Raw genomic sequence first — 24,299 nt, 5'->3', positions numbered from 1 at the left:
AGTGTAGTAACTGGACTCTATCTACCAAATGAATTAAGTTTGCTCAGTTTGTTTTGGTTTAATCAACTTGTGCAAATGGAGGAGGAGGAGAGACCTCATCTCATCATGCGCTTCGGGTTTGCGCGATTCGGGTTTAGGAGCTTCACCTTCCATGAGAGAGACGCAACAACTGTTTGTCTGTTTTGGAGGTGCAAAGAGAAGGTGGGGATAGATCTTACCTCACAAAGATTGTCCACCTCGGTGGCAACGCTCTATTCTGGGGAGCCAATGACGTGATCTGTAGTTTGCATTATTCGTTTTGGAATACTCAATTTAGATATATACTGCATGGGATTTGGACTCAGAATAATTGCTATAATTGCCACGGCATGCTCGAGCTGACCGTGGCATCGAGACTGGAGAGATGATTCAAAATTTTATGTCCGCGCACCATGAGCTTAAAAATGTATTGCCCCCTTAACAAAAGTACCTTGTGTCCATTTTTCTACATTAGCCGCCCTGACGGTTATTTTGCAAATTAGCCGGCTATTTTACACATTCACCGCCCTGCCGGCTAATTTACACATTGACCGGCTAGTTTGCAAAATAGCCGTTTTTCTACATTAACCGTAACATATATATATTTGATTTTTAACGTCTCTATCGGGGTGTCCGTTAGGTTCTTGGAGGAGAAGACAGCTGATTGGCTGAGGAGATTCAAGGGCTCAGGGGTTCCAGTTGGACCAATCAACAGCATCCAGGAAGTCTTCTCTGAACCACAGGTTTGTCCCCGACCTTCGTGCTGCTCTGCTGAGCTCAGACCTTTAGGGTGGAGGGAGCAGGACGTTTGTTGACGAGGGCAGGAGCATCCTGTGTAAACTGGATTTTGCTCAGTTCTTTACAACCAGAATTGTTCCTCCAGAGTGATTCGGTGGCTCTCGAGCGTCAGTCATTCTAGAGCAGCGGTCGGCAACCCGGGGCTCCAGAGCTGCATGCGGCTCTTTAGCGCCGCCCTAGTGGCTCCTGGAGCTTTTTCAAAAATGTTTGAAAATGGAAATAGATGGGGGAGGGGAATATATATTTTTGTGTTAATATGGTTTCTGTAGGAGGACAAACATTCTGAACGTTTTCCAGTGCTGTAAAAATGTGTAGAATAAATATTACATTTCAACAAAAAAAGATTAATGTTGAAATACAATTTCAAGAATAGTCGAAACTTTTTCTCAACATTTTGACTTTTTTCTCAAAATTGTACATCAACATTAATCTCGACTTTTTTCTCAACAATTTGACTTTTTCTCAACATTTTGACTTTTTTCAAAAATTTTTTACTTTTTTCTCGAAATTTTGACTTTTTTCTCAACATTTCAACTTTTTTCTCAACATTTCAACTTTTCTCTCTATTTCAACTTTCATAATGAAAAAAAAATCTTGCTCCTCTAAAATATTATTTTATTTTTCTCCTGCCTGGCCCTAATACTCTTCCATAGATTTGCGTAACTAAAAGAGTCATGTGGAAAGACATTTGCTACATTTGCAGCCGAGGACCCAGTTCTAACTAATATAGAAACATGCAGCATGTGTTGTCTTCATTCTAAGGCTGATACAAGACTTTTCATCTTTTGCGGCTCCAGACATATTTGTTTTTTGTGTTTTAGGTCCAATATGGATCTAAAACATTTTGGGTTGCCGACTCCTGTTCTAGAGCGTCGGTGGCTCTGGTTGATTAACAGTTGGAGTAGAGGATGACCCAGAAACAATAGAAATGGACAAGAGACAAGATACATGTTGGTGAGCAGGTATTGATCCCTGTCACTCCAGTACAGTCCAGTATGTGTGCCAGGCGGGGCGTGTGTGTGTGTGCAAATGCGTGCGTGTGTGTGTGTGTGTGTGTTTGTGCTCCCTCCCAGCTGCAGCAGATGGGCCATCCACTTGTACATTCCTGCATCTGCACCCGGAGCAGTTCCCTGGCGGGCCAGCAGGGGGCGTGAGGCTCCTGCAGCCAGAACAAGCTGCTCAGGGATGAATGGCTAGTGTTTGTGAGCGGGTGGTTGGCCCGGTCCCGGGCTCTGTGGGCCCCGGGGGCTCCCGGGGGCTCTGCGGGCCAGCGTACCAGGGATCAGACGTACGGGCCGGTTGCTGGGGGATGCCTTCCCCTCAGCCGCTCTCAGATCAGAGCGCGGGACACGTGAGAGAAACGAGCAGCGTGTGTTTGACGGGCCTCAGGAAGAACACGTGACGGTGCTGCTGCAGCTTTATCTGAATGTGTGCAGGACAACAGCTCTCAGCGCCACCTGCCACGGCCCGGCCATGGAACGCTGACTCAGAGTGTGTGTGTGTGTGTGTGTGTGTGTGAGTGTGTGTGTGTCGGTCAAGCCCATCTATGGCCTGCAACAAGTTGTTTTTAAGTTTTTTAAGTTTTTCACATGCAGAGACGGTGAGCACAGGTGTTTCCACGGTGACAGATATGACGGGTCATGAAGATGGAGTTGTCTCTCCGTCAGTCCTCACATAAACACTTCCTGCATGTCCTGGCGCTGCCGGTACCGACTGAGGAAGGATCAGTCGGTCTGGTCTAGAGCCCTGCACGGGACTGTTTTCTTCATCCCGCTCCTGCTGAATTTCTGACCATTACCGCCCACACCCGCACCCAGTGTGTATCCACTCCTGCCCGCATCCGCAAAACTCTGAGAATTCATGCCCCCACAATAATAGAGATGCATTGATTTAGTGTCTTCTCCCGTCCCGCAGGAGTAATGTCCAGACAAATCTATCTGATTTAATGTTAACATGATCATTGTGGAGCTTGATGGATAATTGACAGTTCATAGGTCACCTGACCTAAAGTTAGATGCAAATCCATCATTGTCATCATGTCATGAAGCTATTTCACCTTTCGTACACGCATCAATTATGATTGAGGTTATAGCAACGAAAGTAGCTGTGAGTGGCTCAAATAACACTAATAAATAACATAAAGTAAACAAAGTTAACGAATTAATTTAACAAATGAACCACTTGGCCATTACATTGCTGTGGAGGAAGAGAATGCTGCTGACCAACTGAGGTTCCAATCCCTCGTCTCTTCCAAGATGCTCCACAGACACTAAACACAGTTTCTCCAAATATCTGACTTGCTTTATCTTTGTTTTGTAAAGACCTTGTTTGAGGTTTATTTTCCACGTCATTGATTTCCATCTTGTCGCTAGGCTACGTCCCGATCCTGCAGTGATTTTTTTAGCCTCCCGCAGCAAAGTTCAAACCTCCCGCTCCCGCCAGATTTGCGTTGGGATCCGAGGGGTCTGTTGCTTCTCTGTGTGGCCAGTAGGGGCAGTTGCTGATTTTGCTAAATATTAATGAAAGATTTTTCTGCAAGTTTGTTAATCTGTTGTTCTGCTTCCATGGTCTTAATCACTGTGGATTACAATCTAACTAGAACAGGAAGTTCTTACATCTAGTTTTACAAGTGTATTTGTAATGACAGGGAAGAACATGGAATAAGTTTATAGTGGGTGTGTGAATGATCAATAATCAGTATTATTGGCAGTAATAGAGGGCCCCAAAATCACATTTAGCTTAGGGCCCCATGGAGGCTTGGGCCGGCTCTGAGTCCACCCCTTTTAACAGAGATGTGCATATTCAGGGTCGGCCCGCCTGAACGGACTCGTCCCAGTTCTACGGTTCAGCCACACACACATCTATCAACCTGGACCGGACTGAGACAGGACCAAGGAACGGACTGGTTCAGGTCCCGGTCTCAGGTCCCGGTCTCAGGTCCCGGTCTCAGGTCCCAGCCCAGGGCCAGGTCTCAGGTCCCAGCCCAGGGCCAGGTCTCAGGTCCCGGCCCAGGGCCAGGTCTCAGGTCCCAGCCCAGGACCAGGTCTCAGGTCCCAGCCCAGGGCCAGGTCTCAGGTCCCGGCCCAGGGCCAGGTCTCAGGTCCCAGCCCAGGGCCAGGTCTCAGGTCCCGGCCCAGGGCCAGGTCTCAGGTCCCGGCCCAGGGCCAGGTTTCAGGTCCCGGCCCAGGACCAGGTTTCAGGTGTACCTGCGTGTTTCCCTGGAGGATTGTGCTGCAGCTGCAGCTCCTGAGCAGTTTCCAACAGCTGCTCTGGTGGAAGCGCCTGCTTCCACCAGAGCAGCTGTTCGTTCCTGTGAAGTCTGAGACGTGAAGCCGTGAGGGAGCAAAGGTCCACGGGGTCACAGAACCGTCCTTCCATCCTTCCATCCGTGAGCTGGAAGTGGTAAAGTGCTCTCACACACGGACACCAGGGACAGTCCAGGACATGAGCTCACAGAGCGTTGCAACACATGGATGCAGCAGCCAATCAGGGCCGACGCTCCGCCCCCACAGACCTGACATGTACTGAAGCAGCAACGGGCCCGTCTCCCGTCCACGGGCCTGCCGGTACAAGGCGTCACGCATGCAGACCTCACGCTGAACTACATGCACTTTCAGGAGGCTGAAACAGCTGATAAACAAGTCCCTTTTCAACCGCTGGGGGTTTTTGTTTTGTTTTATTTTGGATCGCCATTAGCAGACGCAAAACGCCAGCTAGTCTTCCTGGGGTCCATGAAGATTAAAAGTACATTCACATAAAAGTACGTTTTTTTTTAGTTTTTTTTTAGTTTTTTTTTTACTTTTATTGCGAACATGCATGATAAAAAGAAAAGAATACAAAAAAAGTTGAAAAAATTAAGTACAAATATATATATATATATATATATATATATATATATATATATATATATATATATATATATATATATATATATGCTTGTAGACAGAAGGCAAGACAGCACTTGGGCAGACCTCACGGATCCACCAACATGTTCCAAACGGAGTAGGATTGAAGTAAACACTACATACATTCTTACATATAACAAGAGTTTCAATAAACGTACTTATAAAACAGACATAACCAAACACCCCTACTTTAATAACTATTCAATATAGTGATATCATACTCAATTATATGTATATATAAATATACCGTATTTTCCGCACTATAAGGCGCATCTAAAAGCCTTAAATTTTTCAAAAGCTAACCATGCGCCTTATAATCCAGTGTGCCTTATATATGGATCAATATTGAGCCTTATATATGGATCAATATTGAGCCTTATATATGGATCAATATTGAGCCTTATATATGGATCAATATTGAGCCTTATATATGGATCAATATTGAGCCTTATATATGGATCAATATTGAGCCTTATATATGGATCAATATTGAGCCTTATATATGGATCAATATTGAGCCTTATATATGGATCAATATTGAGCTTTATATATGGATCAATATTGAGCCGCAACAGGTCTCGCAACCATAGACATGTATACGTAGACGCCTCATGACATGCTGGAACGTAATCCAGCGTGGCCGCCATATTGGATGGGTCTCCTCACTCCAGGCAGAATTAACTACACTGGAGTTACAGAGTTACAGTTACAGTTACAGAGTTACAGTTACTGCCAGCACACGCAAGAAGCTGCAAAACAGTTCTTTTTCAAGGGTTTTATCTCCCCAGCCCCAGTTCATGCCTAACAGGGTAGTATAAGACTCTGGAATTACCTGGATTTATTTATTTATTTTATTATTTTTTTTATAGATATATTTATTGAGGGCAATAAGAGAAAAAAAAAGGGTTGCCGACCCTTGGTCTAACGGATGCATAACGTAACCCCAGCCTCTACTGTAGCGCCTTATAATGCGGTGCACCTTATATATGGAAAAAGTTTAAAAATACATCATTCATTGAAGGTGTGCCTTATAATGCGGAAAATACGGTAGTCAAAAACAGAACAATTTACATATATACGTCATATAATACCTCACACTTTAAATATATGAATACATAAATAAATACAATTACATCACTCCATTAACCCCCCCCCCCCCCCTCTCCCCCCCCCCCCACACACACACACACTAACACCACCCACATCATTACATTAGCAATGTCACTATAGTCACTATGTAAGGTTTTGGAGATGGTAACCCTGACATGCAGGATAAGGGATTCAGGTGTAGAGCGAGCAATGACAGAACATGAGACCAGCAGGGATTTTCCAGAGATCTATTTTTCTTTACTTTAAGTTGCATGAAGTCACATTTCTTTCATACATGGAGCAGGGCAAACAAAGCACAGGCTTACAGGTGCAGCAGATCCTGGTAGCCCAACCTGACGCCCCTCTCTCTGCCCCCCACCTGCTCTCACACCTGGCCTATCTACTGACGGCCTCTACCATTTCCCATACACACCCAAATAAGTTTAAATATGTTTACCAATAAATCCTGCAAATAATATTTACACAAACGATCTACAAATGCATACTGCATAACACAGATTAAACAAAATACATAATAAACTGTACCAGGGCTGGGGTACCAGGGCTGGGGTACCAGGGCTGGGGTACCAGGGCTGGGGTACCAGGGCTGCTGTGGTGAGTTCAGTTTAATGATTGATACATGGAGCTGTGGTGAGTTCAGTTTAAACCAGTTTAATGATTGATACATGGAGCTGTGGTGAGTTCAGTTTAAACCAGTTTAATGATTGATACATGGAGCAGTGGTGAGTTCGGTATGGGCACCTTAAGACAAATCTACAGAGACTGTTGTAAATGACATTAAGTAAGATGGATAACTAAAGTGGATACATTTGAATATGAGTTGGAGCCAGCGGTGTTGTCTTCTTGAGCTGATTAAACCAGTTTAATGATCGATACATTAGTGGTGAGTTCAGTTTAATGATTGATACATTAGTGGTGAGTTCAGTTTAATGATTGATACATTAGTGGTGAGTTCAGTTTAATGATTGATACATTAGTGGTGAGTTCAGTTTAGTGATTGATACATGGAGCAGTGGTGAGGTCGGTTTAATGATCAATACATGGAGCAGTGGTGAGTTCGGTTTAATGATCAATACATGGAGCAGTGGTGAGTTCGGTATGGGCACCTTAAGACAAATCTACAGAGACTGTTGTAAATGACATTGAGAGGTTGAAGATGTGAATCATAAGTGTTCTGGTTGACAACATCAGCATAATCTAAAATGGGTAATAACAGTTGTGTGACAATTATTTTCCTTGTTTGTAGAGTGAAACAGTTTATTATTTAGATTGTGATGTAATTTAGTTGTGATAGACTCGATATGATGTTTGAAAGTAAGTAATGGGTCGATCCAGAGGCGGAGGTGTTTGAATGCGGTCACCTGTTCAAGGGGTGAGCCATTGTTAAAAATAATATTAAGATCTGTGTTATTTCCAAGGCCTAATCTGGTACCAAACAACATTGAACATGATTTATTTCTGTTTAACAAGAGTTTATTTGATGATAGCCAATTCTAAACAGTAGAAAATTCACTTTATAAGGATCTCTCAATTACTGATGTATTATTACCAGATGTATATATTACTGTTTTGAGACACTCAAAGATTTTTAACAATATCCCCCTCCAAGCAATTGAAGGTGTTTTTTTCGTCTAAACAGCAGACACAAACATCAACATTAAACCTTCACAGATTCCAGGGTCACTTTCTTCCTTGGCGGCCTCTTATCTTCCTGAACTAGCCCAGTTTTTCCTGATGAAGTCATCTCTGCAGGACCTTCCTGTTCCACCTTCCTCCCGCTGACGCTCACTCATGTGAGTCATTGACTCAGATTCTGTCTTTGGATTTGTCTCCGGCGTCACGTCTCAGGCCCCCGGGTCAAACCTCCTCACAAACCTGAAAAAGCCCCCGTCTGTCCTTGAGCGGCCGTGACGACGCGTAGGATCGTCCCGCGGCCTTCCCTCACCCCGCCGCCGCGGGTCGCGCCGCGGGTTGCGCTCAGCGCTCAGCGCTCCAGGGTTCGCATGTGATGCCAGAGTGCTGACAGCAGCTCCTCTCTGGATTTATTTTACTCCCATAATTGCTCGCACTTCTGCTGCAGTAAATGTTTCCCACATGATGTCTGCAATTAACTGAAAAACAGAAAAAAAGACAGAAAATGAGGCTGCTGCTGAAACTCTGATTCAACAGATTGAGTTTCCTGCACTTTTGCAGTGTCCTGTTTACTCTGAGCATGCTGGGAAATAAAGGCCGCCTCTGTGTTTAGCTCCGCATGCATTCATTAGCATCCATTCAGAGGTAGTAAACACATGAGCTCTCGTGTTTCAGTGGAAGCAGCTGTGGCTGTGATTGAGTTGGCTGGCCGTCTCCAGGCTTGCGCGCTGCAGCGTTTCTGCTCTCGGCCTCTGGGAGACCAAATGGACCAACGACCAGCTCCAGCACGGCTGCGGGATCATTTCTGCTTGTCTGACATTAAACCAAAACTGATGACCTTTGGAGAAAAGTGGCAGAAATGCATTTTCCCCCGTTAAAACCGGGAGAATGGCTCCTTTCCACTAGTACCTACTCAACCCGACTCAACTCGCCTCGGTTTGGTTCTTCTCCACTAGGGGTCTAACGTGCAGAGTAGATACTTTTCTGTATCTATTCTGCCGAGGTTCTAAGCTGCTGAGTCGGCTGTATCTGACATCATCACACTACAGACCCCCGATTGGTCGGGGGGTTGGAGTCAGACGTCTGAGTCAGGAGGAGGAAATCAGAGAAAGAGACTCTGACGGATTCTTGTTCATTTTATTCAACCAGCAACGGCAGCAAAAGTCTGTTTCATGATCCAACTCTGAGGTGCAGATGTTCATAAACCTGGTGCTGAGGAGAGAATTAAAAAGATCTAGACGGAGATAAGGAACGACCAGATCTACCAGGAGCTCTGTCTCTTCATAGCTGCTCACGACTCCAGCTGACTTTTCAGCAGCACCGAGACAAACTAACAAAATTAAAAAGCGTCGCCGCTTGAAGCTTCTTTCACTCTCATTGTTTAACTTGATATCAAACACAAGCCACAGACCCAGCAGCACATCTATCATCTCCTCCAGGTTCTACATCTTTAGTGTTGTTGTCTTCTTCGTTTAGATACACAATCAAATACGTCACAGCAGCTTCACTCCAACCTCCTACTTCTGATCTGGGTATTAAAAAGAAACAAGGGCAAGTCGAGTCGACACGAGCTGAGTAGGTACTAGTGGAAAAGTGCAATATAGCGTGCTGCAGGATTTTGAACATGGACCCTTGTGTGTGTCATGACCAATGTTCCCTCTAATTTTTCATGTATCTGGGCATACACACAAGCTCCCTGAGCAAACTGAGGACTACTGTGAGCAACATCAGATATGCACGCTTTATTTTTAAATAAGTAATTTGGTCCACGTAAAAAAAGACAAAAATCTGAAAAAAGGGATGTGTAGATGTTATACAGTATGTGAGAGTCCTGCTTTGGCCATGGTGGATTTTATCATATGGGGACAGATAATTTGTGCTGATTACAAATAATATAATATATTACAAATAATAGCAGTGACCAAAACACCTGCAGAAATACTGCAGGAATGACATAGCAGCAGTTAAATGCAGCCTTCTGTAAGCTTTAAATATCCACTGGGCTTACATCAAATACATCAAAACACAACAATAAAAAACACTTTTCTGAACTTATCAATATGACTCTGTCCTTTACAGGATAAGTAAAATGGATCACTGCAAAAACTCACAATCTTAACAAGAATATTTGTCTTATTTCTAGTTAAAATGTCTCATTTTAGTAAAAAAATCTCATTACACTTAAAACAAGACTCGTCAACAACAATTTTAACTTGTTTCAAGTAGATTTTCACTTAAAAGAAGTAGAAAAAAAACTGCCAGTGGAACAAGATTTTTTTTGCTCGTAATAAGAAGATAAATCTTGTCCCAATGGCAGATTTCTCTACTTATTTCTAGTGTAAATTTACTTGAAACAGATGAAAATTGTCAAAGAACATATCTTTCTGGTGTTATTTTTCTGGTGATGACTCTAAATGTTGAAATAGCAGTAAAACCACATTCATAGATGAAATGACGGGATGGAAAGGGGGGATGGCAGTTTTACAGGGGGGATGATTTGGATCGTTTTTATTTCAGGAGGGGGTGCCATCTCCCCTCATCCCCCCTCAACTCCAGTACTGCTGGTAGACACAGCAATGGTATGGACAGTTTTTAGCAGAGGCTTCAGACTTTCTCGTGTCCGGGATCCCCACAGCTCCTTGTATTCCCCAAATCCTTGAATACTTCTCCTCCTCTCGACTCGTGGGACCTCCGTAAACTGATTTATGGTTCTGCGTTACACCAACGCAGAGCCTACGCCGTAGGGTACGCGGCGATGCGCACGTAAGTTGCGCGTCGCTGCGTTTCCTACGCCGTAGGCCTTGCCTCGATTTAGCGCGGAACCATAAATCAGGCTTTACGAGTGAACATCTCACGAGGGGCAGTCGCGTTGCGACGCCACTGTAGCCAAATCGCAAGGAGAGAACACAGTACTGTGAGCTCATGAGAAGTCCCGGTACGCCGTAAAAGGTCCCGGTACGCCAGAGGCTAATATTGAGAAGAGGGGGTACTCCGTACCAGTGCGTACCGGCCCACTTAAAGCACTGCGCTGGATAGATTTTCTTGTGCGCTGAGAATATGCGGGCAGTGCGCGATTGCGCACGCACGCAGTTTAGAGGGAACATTGGTCATGAAAAAGTTGGTGTTATGATAAAACTGGAATATCTGCTCCTTTTGTGTTACTCATATAAGTACATTTTGATTTTAGAGTATTTCATATAATTAATAAAAACAAGTCCATTGACGAGGCTGACTCCAGGAATGGCTGGGTAGGCCCAGAAACCCAGCCAGCAGTCCAGCTTCCAGGCCAGAGACGCTTCTTCACAGTGACACACCCAGCTTCCAGGCCAGAGACGCTCCTTCACAGTGACACGTCCAGCTTCCAGGCCAGAGACGCTCCTTCACAGTGACACGTCCAGCTTCCAGGCCAGAGACGCTCCTTCACAGTGACACGTCCAGCTTCCAGGCCAGAGACGCTCCTTCACAGTGACACGTCCAGCTTCCAGGCCAGAGACGCTCCTTCACAGTAACACGTCCAGCTTCCAGGCCAGAGACGCTCCTTCACAGTGACATGTCCAGCTTCCAGGCCAGAGACGCTCCTTCACAGTGACATGTCCAGCTTCCAGGCCAGAGACGCTCCTTCACAGTAACACGTCCAGCTTCCAGACCAGAGACGCTCCTTCACAGTGACACGCCCAGCTTCCAGACCAGAGACACTCCTTCACAGTAACACGTCCAGCTTCCAGACCAGAGACGCTCCTTCACAGTGACTCGTCCAGCTTCCAGGCCAGAGACGCTCCTTCACAGTGACACGTCCAGCTTCCAGGCCAGAGACGCTCCTTCACAGTGACACGTCCAGCTTCCAGACCAGAGACGCTCCTTCACAGTGACACGTCCAGCTTCCAGACCAGAGACGCTCCTTCACAGTGACACGTCCAGCTTCCAGACCAGAGACGCTCCTTCACAGTGACACGTCCAGCTTCCAGGCCAGAGACGCTCCTTCACAGTGACACGTCCAGCTTCTAGGCCAGAGACGCTCCTTCACAGTGACACGCCCAGCTTCCAGGCCAGAGACGCTCCTTCACAGTGACACGCCCAGCTTCCAGGCCAGAGACGCTCCTTCACAGTGACACGTCCAGCTTCCAGGCCAGAGACGCTCCTTCACAGTAACACGTCCAGCTTCCAGGCCAGAGACGCTCCTTCACAGTGACACGTCCAGCTTCCAGACCAGAGACGCTCCTTCACAGTGACACGCCCAGCTTCCAGACCAGAGACGCTCCTTCACAGTAACACGTCCAGCTTCCAGACCAGAGACGCTCCTTCACAGTAACACGTCCAGCTTCCAGACCAGAGACGCTCCTTCACAGTGACATGTCCAGCTTCCAGGCCAGAGACGCTCCTTCACAGTGACACGTCCAGCTTCCAGGCCAGAGACGCTCCTTCACAGTGACACGTCCAGCTTCCAGGCCAGAGACGCTCCTTCACAGTGACACGTCCAGCTTCCAGGCCAGAGACGCTCCTTCACAGTAACACGTCCAGCTTCCAGACCAGAGACGCTCCTTCACAGTGACACGTCCAGCTTCCAGACCAGAGACGCTCCTTCACAGTGACATGTCCAGCTTCCAGGCCAGAGACGCTCCTTCACAGTGACACGTCCAGCTTCCAGGCCAGAGACGCTCCTTCACAGTGACACGCCCAGCTTCCAGGCCAGAGACGCTCCTTCACAGTGACACGCCCAGCTTCCAGGCCAGAGACGCTCCTTCACAGTGACACGTCCAGCTTCCAGGCCAGAGACGCTCCTTCACAGTAACATGTCCAGCTTCCAGGCCAGAGACGCTCCTTCACAGTGACACGTCCAGCTACATGCAGGACGACAAGCACCAGGTCCAATATGTCCTGCAGCCATGTCTCCCAGAAACACTGCACTGCATTTCTGGTGTTCCTACCGCAACTGGGTAAAGGCAGCGAGAGATATGTTTTGTGTTCTGACTTTCCTCGTGGTTTTAATTTCCTCCTCCTTTTTTTGTTGTGCCGTTGTTCTACTTTCTGTTACCTCCTCAACCGTCTTCATTGGGACGTTTGGTTTTGGTCATTGGACTTAGTAATTGAACTGATGAGAAAAGCTCACGCTGCTGATCACACATTCAATTGAATTCTCAATTCAATTTTATTTATATAGCTTCTATTACAACAGAAGTTGTCTCTAGGATCTTTCCAGAGACCAGAACATGACCCCCGAGCAATTATTACATAAACATAACATAAAAAATGGCAGGTAAAACTCCCCTAGTGGGAGAAAAACCTTAAGCCAAACATGTAAACCACTTTCTCGTTGTCATGGTAATTCATCATAACTGATGTTAAAACATTTAAAAAAAAATGTTTTTATGAGAATGAAGTCTACAAAATCAAATGAACCTATAAAAAAGGTTTCCTTTCTTCCTGTGTTGATCCTCCGTGTCCCAGTGAGGGTTCGTCCGGTAGCTTTGGCCTGATTTCATTTCCACCTGCGGCATCACTGACTGTCCAGCTCATGGACCTGGTTCTGGAGGGGATGGAAGACAATTCTCACTTCACTGTCCTGTTATTCAGAAGCATCTAATTGCATTTTGTGTATCATAGTTGTATTTTTAGCTCATCAAAGCAGCAAGACCCCTCCCCACATAACCGAGCACTGCTGTCCGAGCCCCCATCACCTGGTAGTCGTCGTTTCAGGAGCTGGAGCTCTTTGGCACATTGAGTGCGTTTACATGGGAAGTTTAATTCCTCTTTATTTCAGAATCAAAATTAAATCCCATTTAAAATGAGTACAAATTACCATGTAAACACCTAATTCCGAATTAAATTTAATTCCGAAGTAAGTGTCTGGTTTATTCTGATTTTAAATCTGAATAGAATAATTCCGCGATCATGTATACACTCATTCCTCTTTAAATTAATTCCGGTCTTTCTTTCTGCTCGTTCCCTCGCCCGTCTATCTCCATGATGCTTATATTCCATGCTGGGCTGGTTTTCCAAACAAAGTTTCAAGATGGCAGCAGCAGTAAACGCTGGTCAAGAGCAGAGACCATTTATTTAATAAATAGCTTGGAGGACCTGGAAATAATTAAAAGAACAGATGAAACATAAAAATTGTGAGCTTTTCAAAGTTGTAGCGTCTAAGTTTGTTTTTTTTCCGGTAGACGTAATTTCCCGTAGACGTAACTTCCGGTCCGCCCCCCTATCCAATCAGAACACTTCCCAACCCCCAGACTTAAGCTGAATTGGATAAGACACAGACTGCAACGGACAATCAGGTCTGCAGAGAGGATAATTGGGACTAATCTCCCATCTATCAACGACCTGTACCAGGACCAGAAAACAGGCAGGTTGAATCTCTGCAGACCCCTCGGCGCTACAGAGCTCTGTGCGCCAGAACCTCCAGACACAGGGACAGTTTCTTCCTGCAAGCGGTTGGTCTGATGAACTCCCACAACTAACAGTCTCAGAGTAACCAAACACATGCAATAATAATCATTTAGCACCTTCTGCAATAATCATGCCTGCCTCACTCTGCTGCACCTCTCACCTTTTGTATTTCTTTTGTATAATCTTTTGTATTTTTTGTATAATTAGGTTTTGTAAAATTGTAAAATGTAAAATTGTAAATAGGTTATTTTTATTTTATCTTACTCAGAGCTGTCCTTTTTTTCTTTTTCTTTTTCCCTACCTCAAACTGCTTCACCTTAGATGTTTATCTGTACGTATGTCAAAAATACCACATTTGTTTATTTGTTTATTGTTTATCTACTGTGAAAGAGCGAAATTACCGGAGTCAAATTCCTTGTTGGACAACATTCGAACCTGGCCAATAAAGCTGATTCTGATTCTGATTCTGATTAAGCCGATCAAACGTGTTTTCCATGTAAACCTTAATTCAGAATTCCTATTTCCACGTAAACTCAAAGGAAAATAGTTTAATTCGGAATTATTTAGATTATTTATATAGAGAAACCGGCTAGAGATAGTCGGGCTCACCTCCACACATAGCTTGGGCTCTGGAACCCAGCTCCTTGAAAGGGGCTGGACCCTCCACTACTCTGGAGTTGCCCAGGGTGAGAGGCAACAGGCTGGTGTGGGCTTGGTTATAGCCCATCAGCTCAGATGAGTTTCCTCCGCAGGGTGGCTGGACGCTCCCTTAGAGATTGGGTGAGGAGTTGAGTCACCCGGGAGGAGCTTGGAGTCGAGCCGCTGCTGCTTCACATTGAGAGGAGTCAGCTGAGGTGGCTTGGACATCTGTACCGGATCCTCCTGGACGCCTCCCTAGGGAGGTGTTCCAGGCATGTCCCTCCTCCCTAGGGAGGCGTTCCAGGCATGTCCCTCCTCCCTAGGGAGGTGTTCCAGGCATGTCCCTCCTCCCTAGGGAGGTGTTCCAGGCATGTCCCTCCTCCCTAGGGAGGTGTTCCAGGCATGTCCCTCCTCCCTAGGGAGGAGTTCCAGGCATGTCCCTCCTCCCTAGGGAGGAGTTCCAGGCATGTCCCACCGGGAGGAGACCCCGGGGAAGACCCAGGACACGCTGGATAGACTGTGTCTCTCTGCTGGCCTGGGAACGTCTCGGACTCCCCTCGGAAGAGCTGGAGGAAGAGCTGGAGAAAGAGCTGGAGGAAGGGCGTCTCTGCTGAGACTGCTGTCCCCGCGACCCGGGAATGGATAAGCGGCGGAAAATGGATGGATGGATGGAATTATTTAATTCAGAATAATTAATTCCGAATTAAAAAACATCATATAACCGTGGCCATTGACAGTATCTGAATTGAATCCTAACGAGGAGGGCAGAATGTACCATCCTCGGTGTATCTCTGCTCTGGTACTGGTTTCCAGCTATAAATGTTTCAGCAGCTACCTTAAAGGAAGGACCTGTAAAACTTGATTCTGTCACTTGGACAAAGCCCTGCAAAAGGTTCCAGTTTATGGACTGACACATGTAAAAGAAGCAGTAGTTCCCTGTAGTCCCATAAAGCTTGTGTGTGTGTGAGCGTGGTGCAGCTCTGCAGTGAAGCTGCTGCTAATCAGGCTGGTAGGAAGTCGCTGCTCCAAAACTGGGATCTGGAAATGATTTGGAAAAAGGCCAGACACTCAAACCTATCTTTGTTCTCCCTCCTTAGGTCCTGGTCTCCCTTTGTCATCTGTCTCATGATTTCTTTGTTTCTGTCATGACATTGTTGACATTTGTTTGTCCTTGAGATTTAAAGTCAGTGTTCCTGTTTGTTTGCCATAACTTTGAGGTATCGTGAAGGTGATGGTTCATCTTATAAACCCAATTTGTCTGGCCAAGAGGACATTTGCATATCTGTTGATGCTTTTGGCAACTGCTAGCAATGACACCCAAGGTTTTTTTCTTTGATTATAATCTCTTGTCTGAGGGCAGATTTTTTTGTCTTTCTTCAGAATCAGGATCAGGATCTTTTAACCCTCTCTTGGCCCTCCTCCACCAAAGTGTTGCTGGTTCTGAGCCACGGTCAAACTTAGTTCATCATTTTTTTAAAGTCAACCGCAGAGAAAGACCCCGTTGTGAACCCAAACCTCTGTTAGGTCCATTAACGTCAGGGGCGAGAGGCGAGATTATCACGAGTAACCGAAACATTGGGATTGTTACATTTGGCTGTACCTAACATCATTTTATGGGCTCCATAAATTCTTTAGAGGATTACAACAGATATGGACGCCTCAGTTTGGAGTACCCAGATGCAACATTTAATGCTCATAAGCAAACACAAACATGCATAAGGATTCCCAAAAGGATATCTGGACATCCACATGATCCAACTATCTAGATATGCAGGCCCAGCCCTACTGTAAAGTCCAGTTTGTGTAGAAACTAGTAATTGGATGGTGAGATACAAACCAGTCAGATGAAAACATTTTTAACTGCTAAAGTGAAAAAAAAAGTAAAAAAAAATCTGTCCCTTGTGCAGTGCAGAAATTTAGGGAGCTTTCAGACCTGTGGCCCGTTTGTTTTGTTCCGATTCAGGGGCTAAATCGATACAGTTGTAGCAGTTAGTTTTTCGGTTGTGGTGTTTGTGTTCACAAGGCAACCGTCTGTAGCGGTTCAAAGCTGTTAACAAATGCGCGACCCAACTGTTCTCTCATTGGTCAGAAATGAACGTGGAAGGAGTTTCCTCTTCCGTACCCCGGGAAAAACAACAATGGTTATAACCCCTTTCACATAGAGGGCGCAAAGCGGCGATCCCATTCATTGTGTATGTGCTACCGCGGCTCAAGAGCGGACCACTCTGCCGCCAAGCTTGGTGGCGCGCGAGAGGAGCCGCAGCGTTTTTTTTTTTGTTTCTTTCTACCTTGTCTGCACACATATTAATGATTGATACCATGTAGGTAAAAACCAAAGACATATATATGTGCATTATTGCTATATTTAATATATATATACATATATACGCATACACATACATAAATATACATACATACATAAATATATACATACAAACCCAGTGATTTTTTTTTTTTTTTTGGGGGGTGGGGGGGTGACATCCACTGCCAATCCAGGAAGCAGGAACACACGGAGGCACACGTCAAGCACTGGAAATTTGCAACAAAAACCACAAACAAAACACAAAACCAATATGGAGCCGACCAAAAAGCAAGCAGCAATCAACCCAAATCACAGTCTGAGCTAAGCTACCGCTAACTAACCCCAAAAACTACAGAGCGAGCATGCAGGTGAACCAGCCAGTATGTGTGTGTGTGTGTGTGTGTGTGTGTGTGTGTGTGTGTGTGTGTGTGTGTGTGTGTGTGTGTGTGTGTGTGTGTGTGTGTGTGTGTGTGTGTGTGAGAGAGTATGCGTGCGTGAGAGTATGCGTGCGTATGTGTGTACATGTCTTTGAGGCTATGTGTGTGTGTGTGTGTGTGTGTATGTGTGTGTGTGTATGTATATGTTTGTGTGGCTGTGTATGTGTGTGTATGTGTATGTATACGTGTGTGACTGAGTGGCTATATATGTGTGAGTGTGTGTGTGTGTATGAGCGTGTATATGTATGTGTGGCTAAATGTAACTGTGTGTGTGTATGCATATGTGTGGCTGTGTGTGTGTGTGTATGTGTGCATGCATGAACGTATGAATATGTATACGTGTACGTGAGTGTGTATATGTCTATGTGGCTATGTGTATGTATGTGGGTTAGGGATGTTAATAATTAATCGATTTTCGATTAATTGCCGTTATGAAATTACCCGATTAAAATTAACGATTACAATTAATCTTTTTTTTTTTTTTTTTTTTTTTTTTAATTTTTTTTTTTTTTTTTTATCCCGGTTTTGTCCCCATTTTATCACCCAGTGCTCCTACCTAACAGTCCTGTGCATTGCCATCCTCTACCAACCCTGGGAGGGCCCTGCACTGAGCTCAGGTCTCCTCCTTAACCTGAGGAGTGAGCAGGCCGCATCTTTTCACCAGACGGGGTGGGGTTTCTCCGGCCGGACGTAGCGCGTGGAAGGATCACGTTATTCCGGCCGGATCCTACCCACCCCATCTGGCGCCCCGGTTGGCCAGAGGGGGCATGTATAGCCCAGGACTGTGTGCATGTTTTTGTGAAGGTAGCTCCCATTAGCTACCCAGGGGAACACGGGGAGAACATGCAAACTCCACACAGAAAGATCCTTTCGCCAACCCCACCCAGGGTGTGGGTGCTGAAGTCATGGGGGAACTAACACGCACTTCAGCGCCCACAGCGTCCCCGGCGGGAATCGAACCCAGGACCTTCTTGGCTCTGCGTTGTTGTAACGCGGAACCATAAATCAGCCTTCACCCGGTACATACATAGGTTTCTCTAAACATCTTTCCCCCTTACAGTTTTAACTAAAAGAAAATGTGCTCCAATACAGCAGGTCTCATAATTTTATTTTGAACACTGCCAAAACTCTAACTTAAAACGTAACTAGAACTTAAAATTTGCTTGACACAAATGACACTATTATGGCTGCTACTACTAATAGCCTTGAAGTGCACTTTATATTATATTCCTTGTGGTACAAAAATGTCTTTTTGTTACTTTTGTATCAAATAAATATTTGATTAAGGAATACATTAAAATGTCCTTTGTATTTTATATAAGCAAAAAAAATTATGTTTGTATCTCAGATGGGGGAAAAACGCCGCTTATCAACTAATCGATGATCGATCGATAAGGTTATCAACTATCAATTAATGAAATAATCGATAATTTGCATCCCTAATGTGGGTATGTGTGTATGTGTGTGCGTGTGTGTGTGTGTGTAATAAACCAAACAAAGCTCCACCTGAAGTGTATCTATAGTGGGGGAGGGGGGGCAACCCCGCCACCCCGCCACCCGCGAGACCAGGGGCTGACCAGGAAGAACCCGGAACACAGGCCACCAGCAACCCCACAGAGGGGAGAGGTAGGAAGGAGGCAACCCACCGCCGGCGAAATCCCTGCCGCGGCGTTTGTGCCGCGCCTGCCTGCCTGCCCGAATTGAACATTTTTTAATTTCCCCGTGCCGCGCTGTGATGACATCTCGGCATGTCCAATAGGAGAGAAGGGAGAAGAGAGAAAGTTGTGTCCAATAGGAGAGAAGGAGGTGGAGGCTGCACCGACTCTTCTCCTTCCGCCGCAGTCGCACATACACATGAATGGAGTTGTGTCGGTTGCTGTGTGGATTATGATCTCTCTGCAAACTAACCGCTCCAGGTCTGGAATGGAAGCGAGCCGAGACCACCTCTCCTGGGAGATCTCTAGCTTGTTTTTTGCCGCATCCGAGCGCGATTGCTGTGTTCACATGTACCAAACTAACTGATCTTTAGGGGGAAATGCTCCCGATTTTGGAACAACTGCTCCAAACGGGACAGGTGTGACAGTGTAATCTAATTTCCAAATTAGATTACACTGAACGAGGTTCAGCCCACAATTAGGGATGCAAATTATCGATTATTTCATTAATTGATAGTTGATAACCTTATCGATCGATCATCGATTAGTTGATAAGCGGCGTTTTTCCCCCATCTGAGATACAAACATAATTTTTTTTGCTTATATAAAATACAAAGGACATTTTAATGTATTCCTTAATCAAATATTTATTTGATACAAAAGTAACAAAAAGACATTTTTGTACCACAAGGAATATAATATAAAGTGCACTTCAAGGCTATTAGTAGTAGCAGCCATAATAGTGTCATTTGTGTCAAGCAAATTTTAAGTTCTAGTTACGTTTTAAGTTAGAGTTTTGGCAGTGTTCAAAATAAAATTATGAGACCTGCTGTATTGGAGCACATTTTCTTTTAGTTAAAACTGTAAGGGGGAAAGATGTTTAGAGAAACCTATGTATGTACCGGGTGAAGGCTGATTTATGGTTCCGCGTTACAACAACGCAGAGCCAAGAAGGTCCTGGGTTCGATTCCCGCCGGGGACGCTGTGGGCGCTGAAGTGCGTGTTAGTTCCCCCATGACTTCAGCACCCACACCCTGGGTGGGGTTGGCGAAAGGATCTTTCTGTGTGGAGTTTGCATGTTCTCCCCGTGTTCCCCTGGGTAGCTAATGGGAGCTACCTTCACAAAAACATGCACACAGTCCTGGGCTATACATGCCCCCTCTGGCCAACCGGGGCGCCAGATGGGGTGGGTAGGATCCGGCCGGAATAACGTGATCCTTCCACGCGCTACGTCCGGCCGGAGAAACCCCACCCCGTCTGGTGAAAAGATGCGGCCTGCTCACTCCTCAGGTTAAGGAGGAGACCTGAGCTCAGTGCAGGGCCCTCCCAGGGTTGGTAGAGGATGGCAATGCACAGGACTGTTAGGTAGGAGCACTGGGTGATAAAATGGGGACAAAACCGGGATAAAAAAAAAAAAAAAAATTAAAAAAAAAAAAAAATTAAAAAAAAAAAAAAAAAAAGATTAATTGTAATCGTTAATTTTAATCGGGTAATTTCATAACGGCAATTAATCGAAAATCGATTAATTATTAACATCCCTACCCACAATGCGGGAGACCTGATGGTGTGGTGACATGTGAAAGCCAGAACTAAACTGGTTCTAACCCCTGCACAAGGACCAATACTGACACCTGCACCAGCACTAGTAACGGCACCTGCACCTCCACCCCACCACTTACACTAGCAGCTGCAGCTGCATCTCCTTAAGTTTGTCAGAAAGGGGTGACTGATTGTCCCATCCAGTGAATTTATCACCGATAATAATATAATTTAATTGATTAATTAATCTTCTGCTGCTCTCAGAGAAACCTGCCTGCCATCATTGGTGATGACCATGACTGATGACCAGTTAATGACCCATAGAGGTCCCCATCCTTCTCATATTTTTGATTTGTTGTGACTGAGGTGGTGACATGAGGTGCATCCACTTCCTGTCAGATCACTTCTTCTGTCACGATCCGGCTCTGTGACAGCAGAGACAGTAACCTTTTCCCTTTTTCACCTTCCACTTACTTATGCTGCTGTTTTTTGAAACTGTAGGGGGAGGCTGCATGTTGATCTGATGGCTCTTTTGTTTGTTTGTCAATGGAAGATGACACATACAAAACATTTATCCATATTCCGTATAAGGGGGTTAAATATGCCAGTGATCAAACCCCACAAGTACCAGTCTGGTGAGATTCCTCAGGCTCACGTGTAATTGGCTGGTACTTAATCGAACCCCAATGCAAAAGTGACATTACTGCAGTTAAATTTTTAGGGGAAATAACAACAGTTGTTTGTAACCTGGCAAAAACTCTGACGCTGACAATGTGACCTAGAGTCCAGGACATGTTCCCTCCATGACTCAGTTAAACCCCAAATACTTGATTACTGCTGTGTCCCCATTAGTGCCCCAGGTTCCCCTATTTTATTGACCATTCATCTTATATTCCCCATTTGCTCTTGGTCTACATCTTCTGTATCTCCTCTTCAACTCATCTGGATTAATCTTAATCCGTTCATTACTTGGGCTTTGAAAAGCTCAATCTGCTCCCCCCATCTGGGAACAACTATTCTGTTTTCATGATTATTTATTATATGGGATTTTAAATGTGATGGCCCTTAAACAGCATAGTAATCTGTTCTAAAAAAGGGGGAAAGCTCTGTAGAAATTCTCAGAAGATACAACAAAATACATAATGCATTCAAAACTCTCCATGATGGATTTACACTGAGTTTGTGCAGTGAAAACAGATTGATGACTCCAACTCTGAACTGTTTTGCAAGCAAAATTCGATAGAAAAACAATGAGAGGCTGGAAGAAATTAAAAATATTGCACAAGGTCCTGCATGCTTGAACTGGGGTCTCCTCCTTTGTTACTCAATTTTTTTCATTTTTTTAGCCTTTCTCTTCATTCTTTATGTTTGCCATGTCTTCAGTCTTATTGCCTGATTTGTGTTGTTCTCTTCCACATCATCACTGTTTTGTTACATCTGGAATTCCTCACCTGTTCCCCGGCTCTCGTCTTTCCGTGTTGTCTGTCTCTAGTGGACTGTGTTTTTCCACCCTCTGACCTTTTATTCTTCAATCTTTCACACTGCTTGGGCTCCTTCCAGGTCCTGCAGAAAATATACAGCTAAATATGACTTTAATATCCTGACTACTGGAGGTGCACTTGATTCATCCCAGCTGGGGCCTCGGCAGCCTCTGAAGTAAATGCACAATCAGATAGATTAGCTGTCTACAGACTAAAACCACCCACCTGTGATGGTAATGCCTTGCTCTAACTAAGTCAAACAAGGGATAATGATTGATTCAATTTAATTAAATTCAATTTTATTTATATAGCATCTATTACCACAGAAGTTGTCTCTAGGATCTTTCCAGAGACCAGAACATGAACCCCCGAGTAATTATACATAAACATAACATAAACAATGGCAGATAAAAACTCCCCTAGTGGGAGAAAAATCTTAAACCAAACAGTGGCAAGTAAAAACTCCGCTTTAGATTGATTTTGTCCAGAATACAGCAGAACTTAAGACGGGAGTTGAACCCTCAACTGCTATTGTGGAGATGGCATGCCCTTCCACATTCAGCAGAAAGTAAAACCTGTCGGTGCGGGATACTGAACTATTAATCTCACTGTACCTGCTGTAAAGTGATCACTTGATTCTCTGATCCTGACAGATTACATGCCTTGCCAAAAGGAATGAAGGCTTGTTAAACCACACCAGAGCCTGTCTGATTTCTTCATTAATTCAGTCTGTCACCCTGGTGGGGTTTGCAATTGGCTTTTTAACTTGGAAGGTGGTGTTCAGAAGCGTTGTAGCTATAGCTATTGCTGTGTGAGACAGGTGTATGAGTTATTACACTACCCAACCGGGGTTTAACCCTGGCTATAGCAGTGAGCGGCTAAATCACAGACCTAAGGGACTTAATTACGTCATCATTACCTCACAAATTGACCTAGGCATATCAACTTTATGAAGGATTAATGCAGTCTTTGGCAGTCTTTCATGACTGACTAGAACCCATAAATGCATCGAGCTGAAAAAAGAGAAAATTCACTTTCTGTCCTTGAGGGCAGCTTGCAGCCGAGTGCGAAGCAGCTGCAAATAGAGTCACCATCTCCAACTTTGGGGCTTATTTCTTCAGTGAGAAAAGGGTGGATTATCTAGTCCCGGTTAGAACTGAGTTTCTTCCTCAGGTGGAGAAGCTCAAGCGTCTTGGTAGGCAGGTTCTGACCGGTCCATCATGATGAAGGAGGAGCTGAGCCGAAGAGCAAAGCTCTTGTTTTATCAATTGGTCTTTGATCCAACCCTGATAATGTTATGGAATGGTTGATGTAGGACCCAAATGCAGGAGACCAAGGAGGCAGGAGTTCCAAAAAAATGTGATTTATTACTAAAAAACAAACCAAAAGCACTGCAGAGCAGGGTTAACCAAAAAGACAAGAACTTGTCAAAAACCTGACAGGAAACAAGGAGGGTAGAACAGTACGGACCAGCTGGGAGCAAGGGAAAGACAAGACCAGATAGACAGAAGACTTGACGAAACACAGGTGCAGACGATCAGGGCAGATGGGAACAAGGGAAGTCAAGACATAACTGAAACACAAGGACACAGGGTTTCCAAATAAAACAGGAACTAAATACCAAAAGCAGTCATGAGCTGTGAGCACTCACTGAAAGAATGAGATCATGACTACAAGCTGCCAAAATGAGCTTCCTTTGAAGGGTTGCTGGACTTACCCTTGGGTTGCTGGTCAGAGCAGAGTCACTGCTCCTCTACATGACAAATTGATGCGGTTGATGTATGAAGAAACCTTTTGGAGATGTCCCATCATAAGGAGGCTTTGGGCAGACCTAGGACTTAATGGAGAGATTATGTCTCTGGGCTGGCGTGGGGACACCCCATTGTTCTCTTCTGCATAGTTCCAGGAGGTGATTGGGGAGAGGGAGGTCTCTGCTTGGACTGTTGCCCCCGTGACCTGCTCCAGATGGAAGATCATAAAAGTACATAATGTATCCCCAAAGGGAAAATAATTGTTTCAGTAGTCATTGAAGTCTCTTCATTGTAGAGGTTTATTGCTGAAGGATCTCCTGTAGCGGTCTGAATAATCTTCTCAAGTTGTCTAAAGGATCTCCTGTAGTGGTCTGAAGGATCTCCTGTAGAGGTCTGAAGGATCTCTTGTAGAGGTCTGAAAGATCTCCTGTAGGTCTGAAGGAACTCCTGTAGAGGTCTGAAGGATCTCCTGTAGCGGTCTGAAGGATCTTCTATAGAGGTCTAAAGGATCTCCTGTAGAGGTCTGAAGGATCTCCTGTAGAGGTCTGAAGGATCTCCTGTAGAGGTCTGAAGGATCTCCTGTAGAGGTGTGAAGGAACTCCTGTAGAGGTCTGAAGGATCTCCTGTAGAGGTCTGAAAGATCTC

General features: G+C 45.0%; 1 protein-coding gene across 1 annotated transcript in view; it reads left to right on the top strand.

The window, feature by feature from the left end:
* sugct (succinyl-CoA:glutarate-CoA transferase) overlaps positions 1–24,299 on the top strand; it is a 185,696-nt gene that overhangs the window by 72,875 nt on the left and 88,522 nt on the right. Inside the window, exon 12 of the mRNA XM_061713120.1 lies at positions 659–761. Within this exon, the coding sequence (XP_061569104.1) occupies positions 659–761 (103 nt within the window). The remainder of the gene's footprint in view (positions 1–658; positions 762–24,299) is intronic.

This window comes from Cololabis saira, chromosome 22 (assembly GCF_033807715.1).
Source record: "Cololabis saira isolate AMF1-May2022 chromosome 22, fColSai1.1, whole genome shotgun sequence".
Lineage (NCBI taxonomy): Eukaryota > Metazoa > Chordata > Actinopteri > Beloniformes > Belonidae > Cololabis > Cololabis saira.
This window is presented reverse-complemented; position numbering and strand designations above follow the sequence as displayed.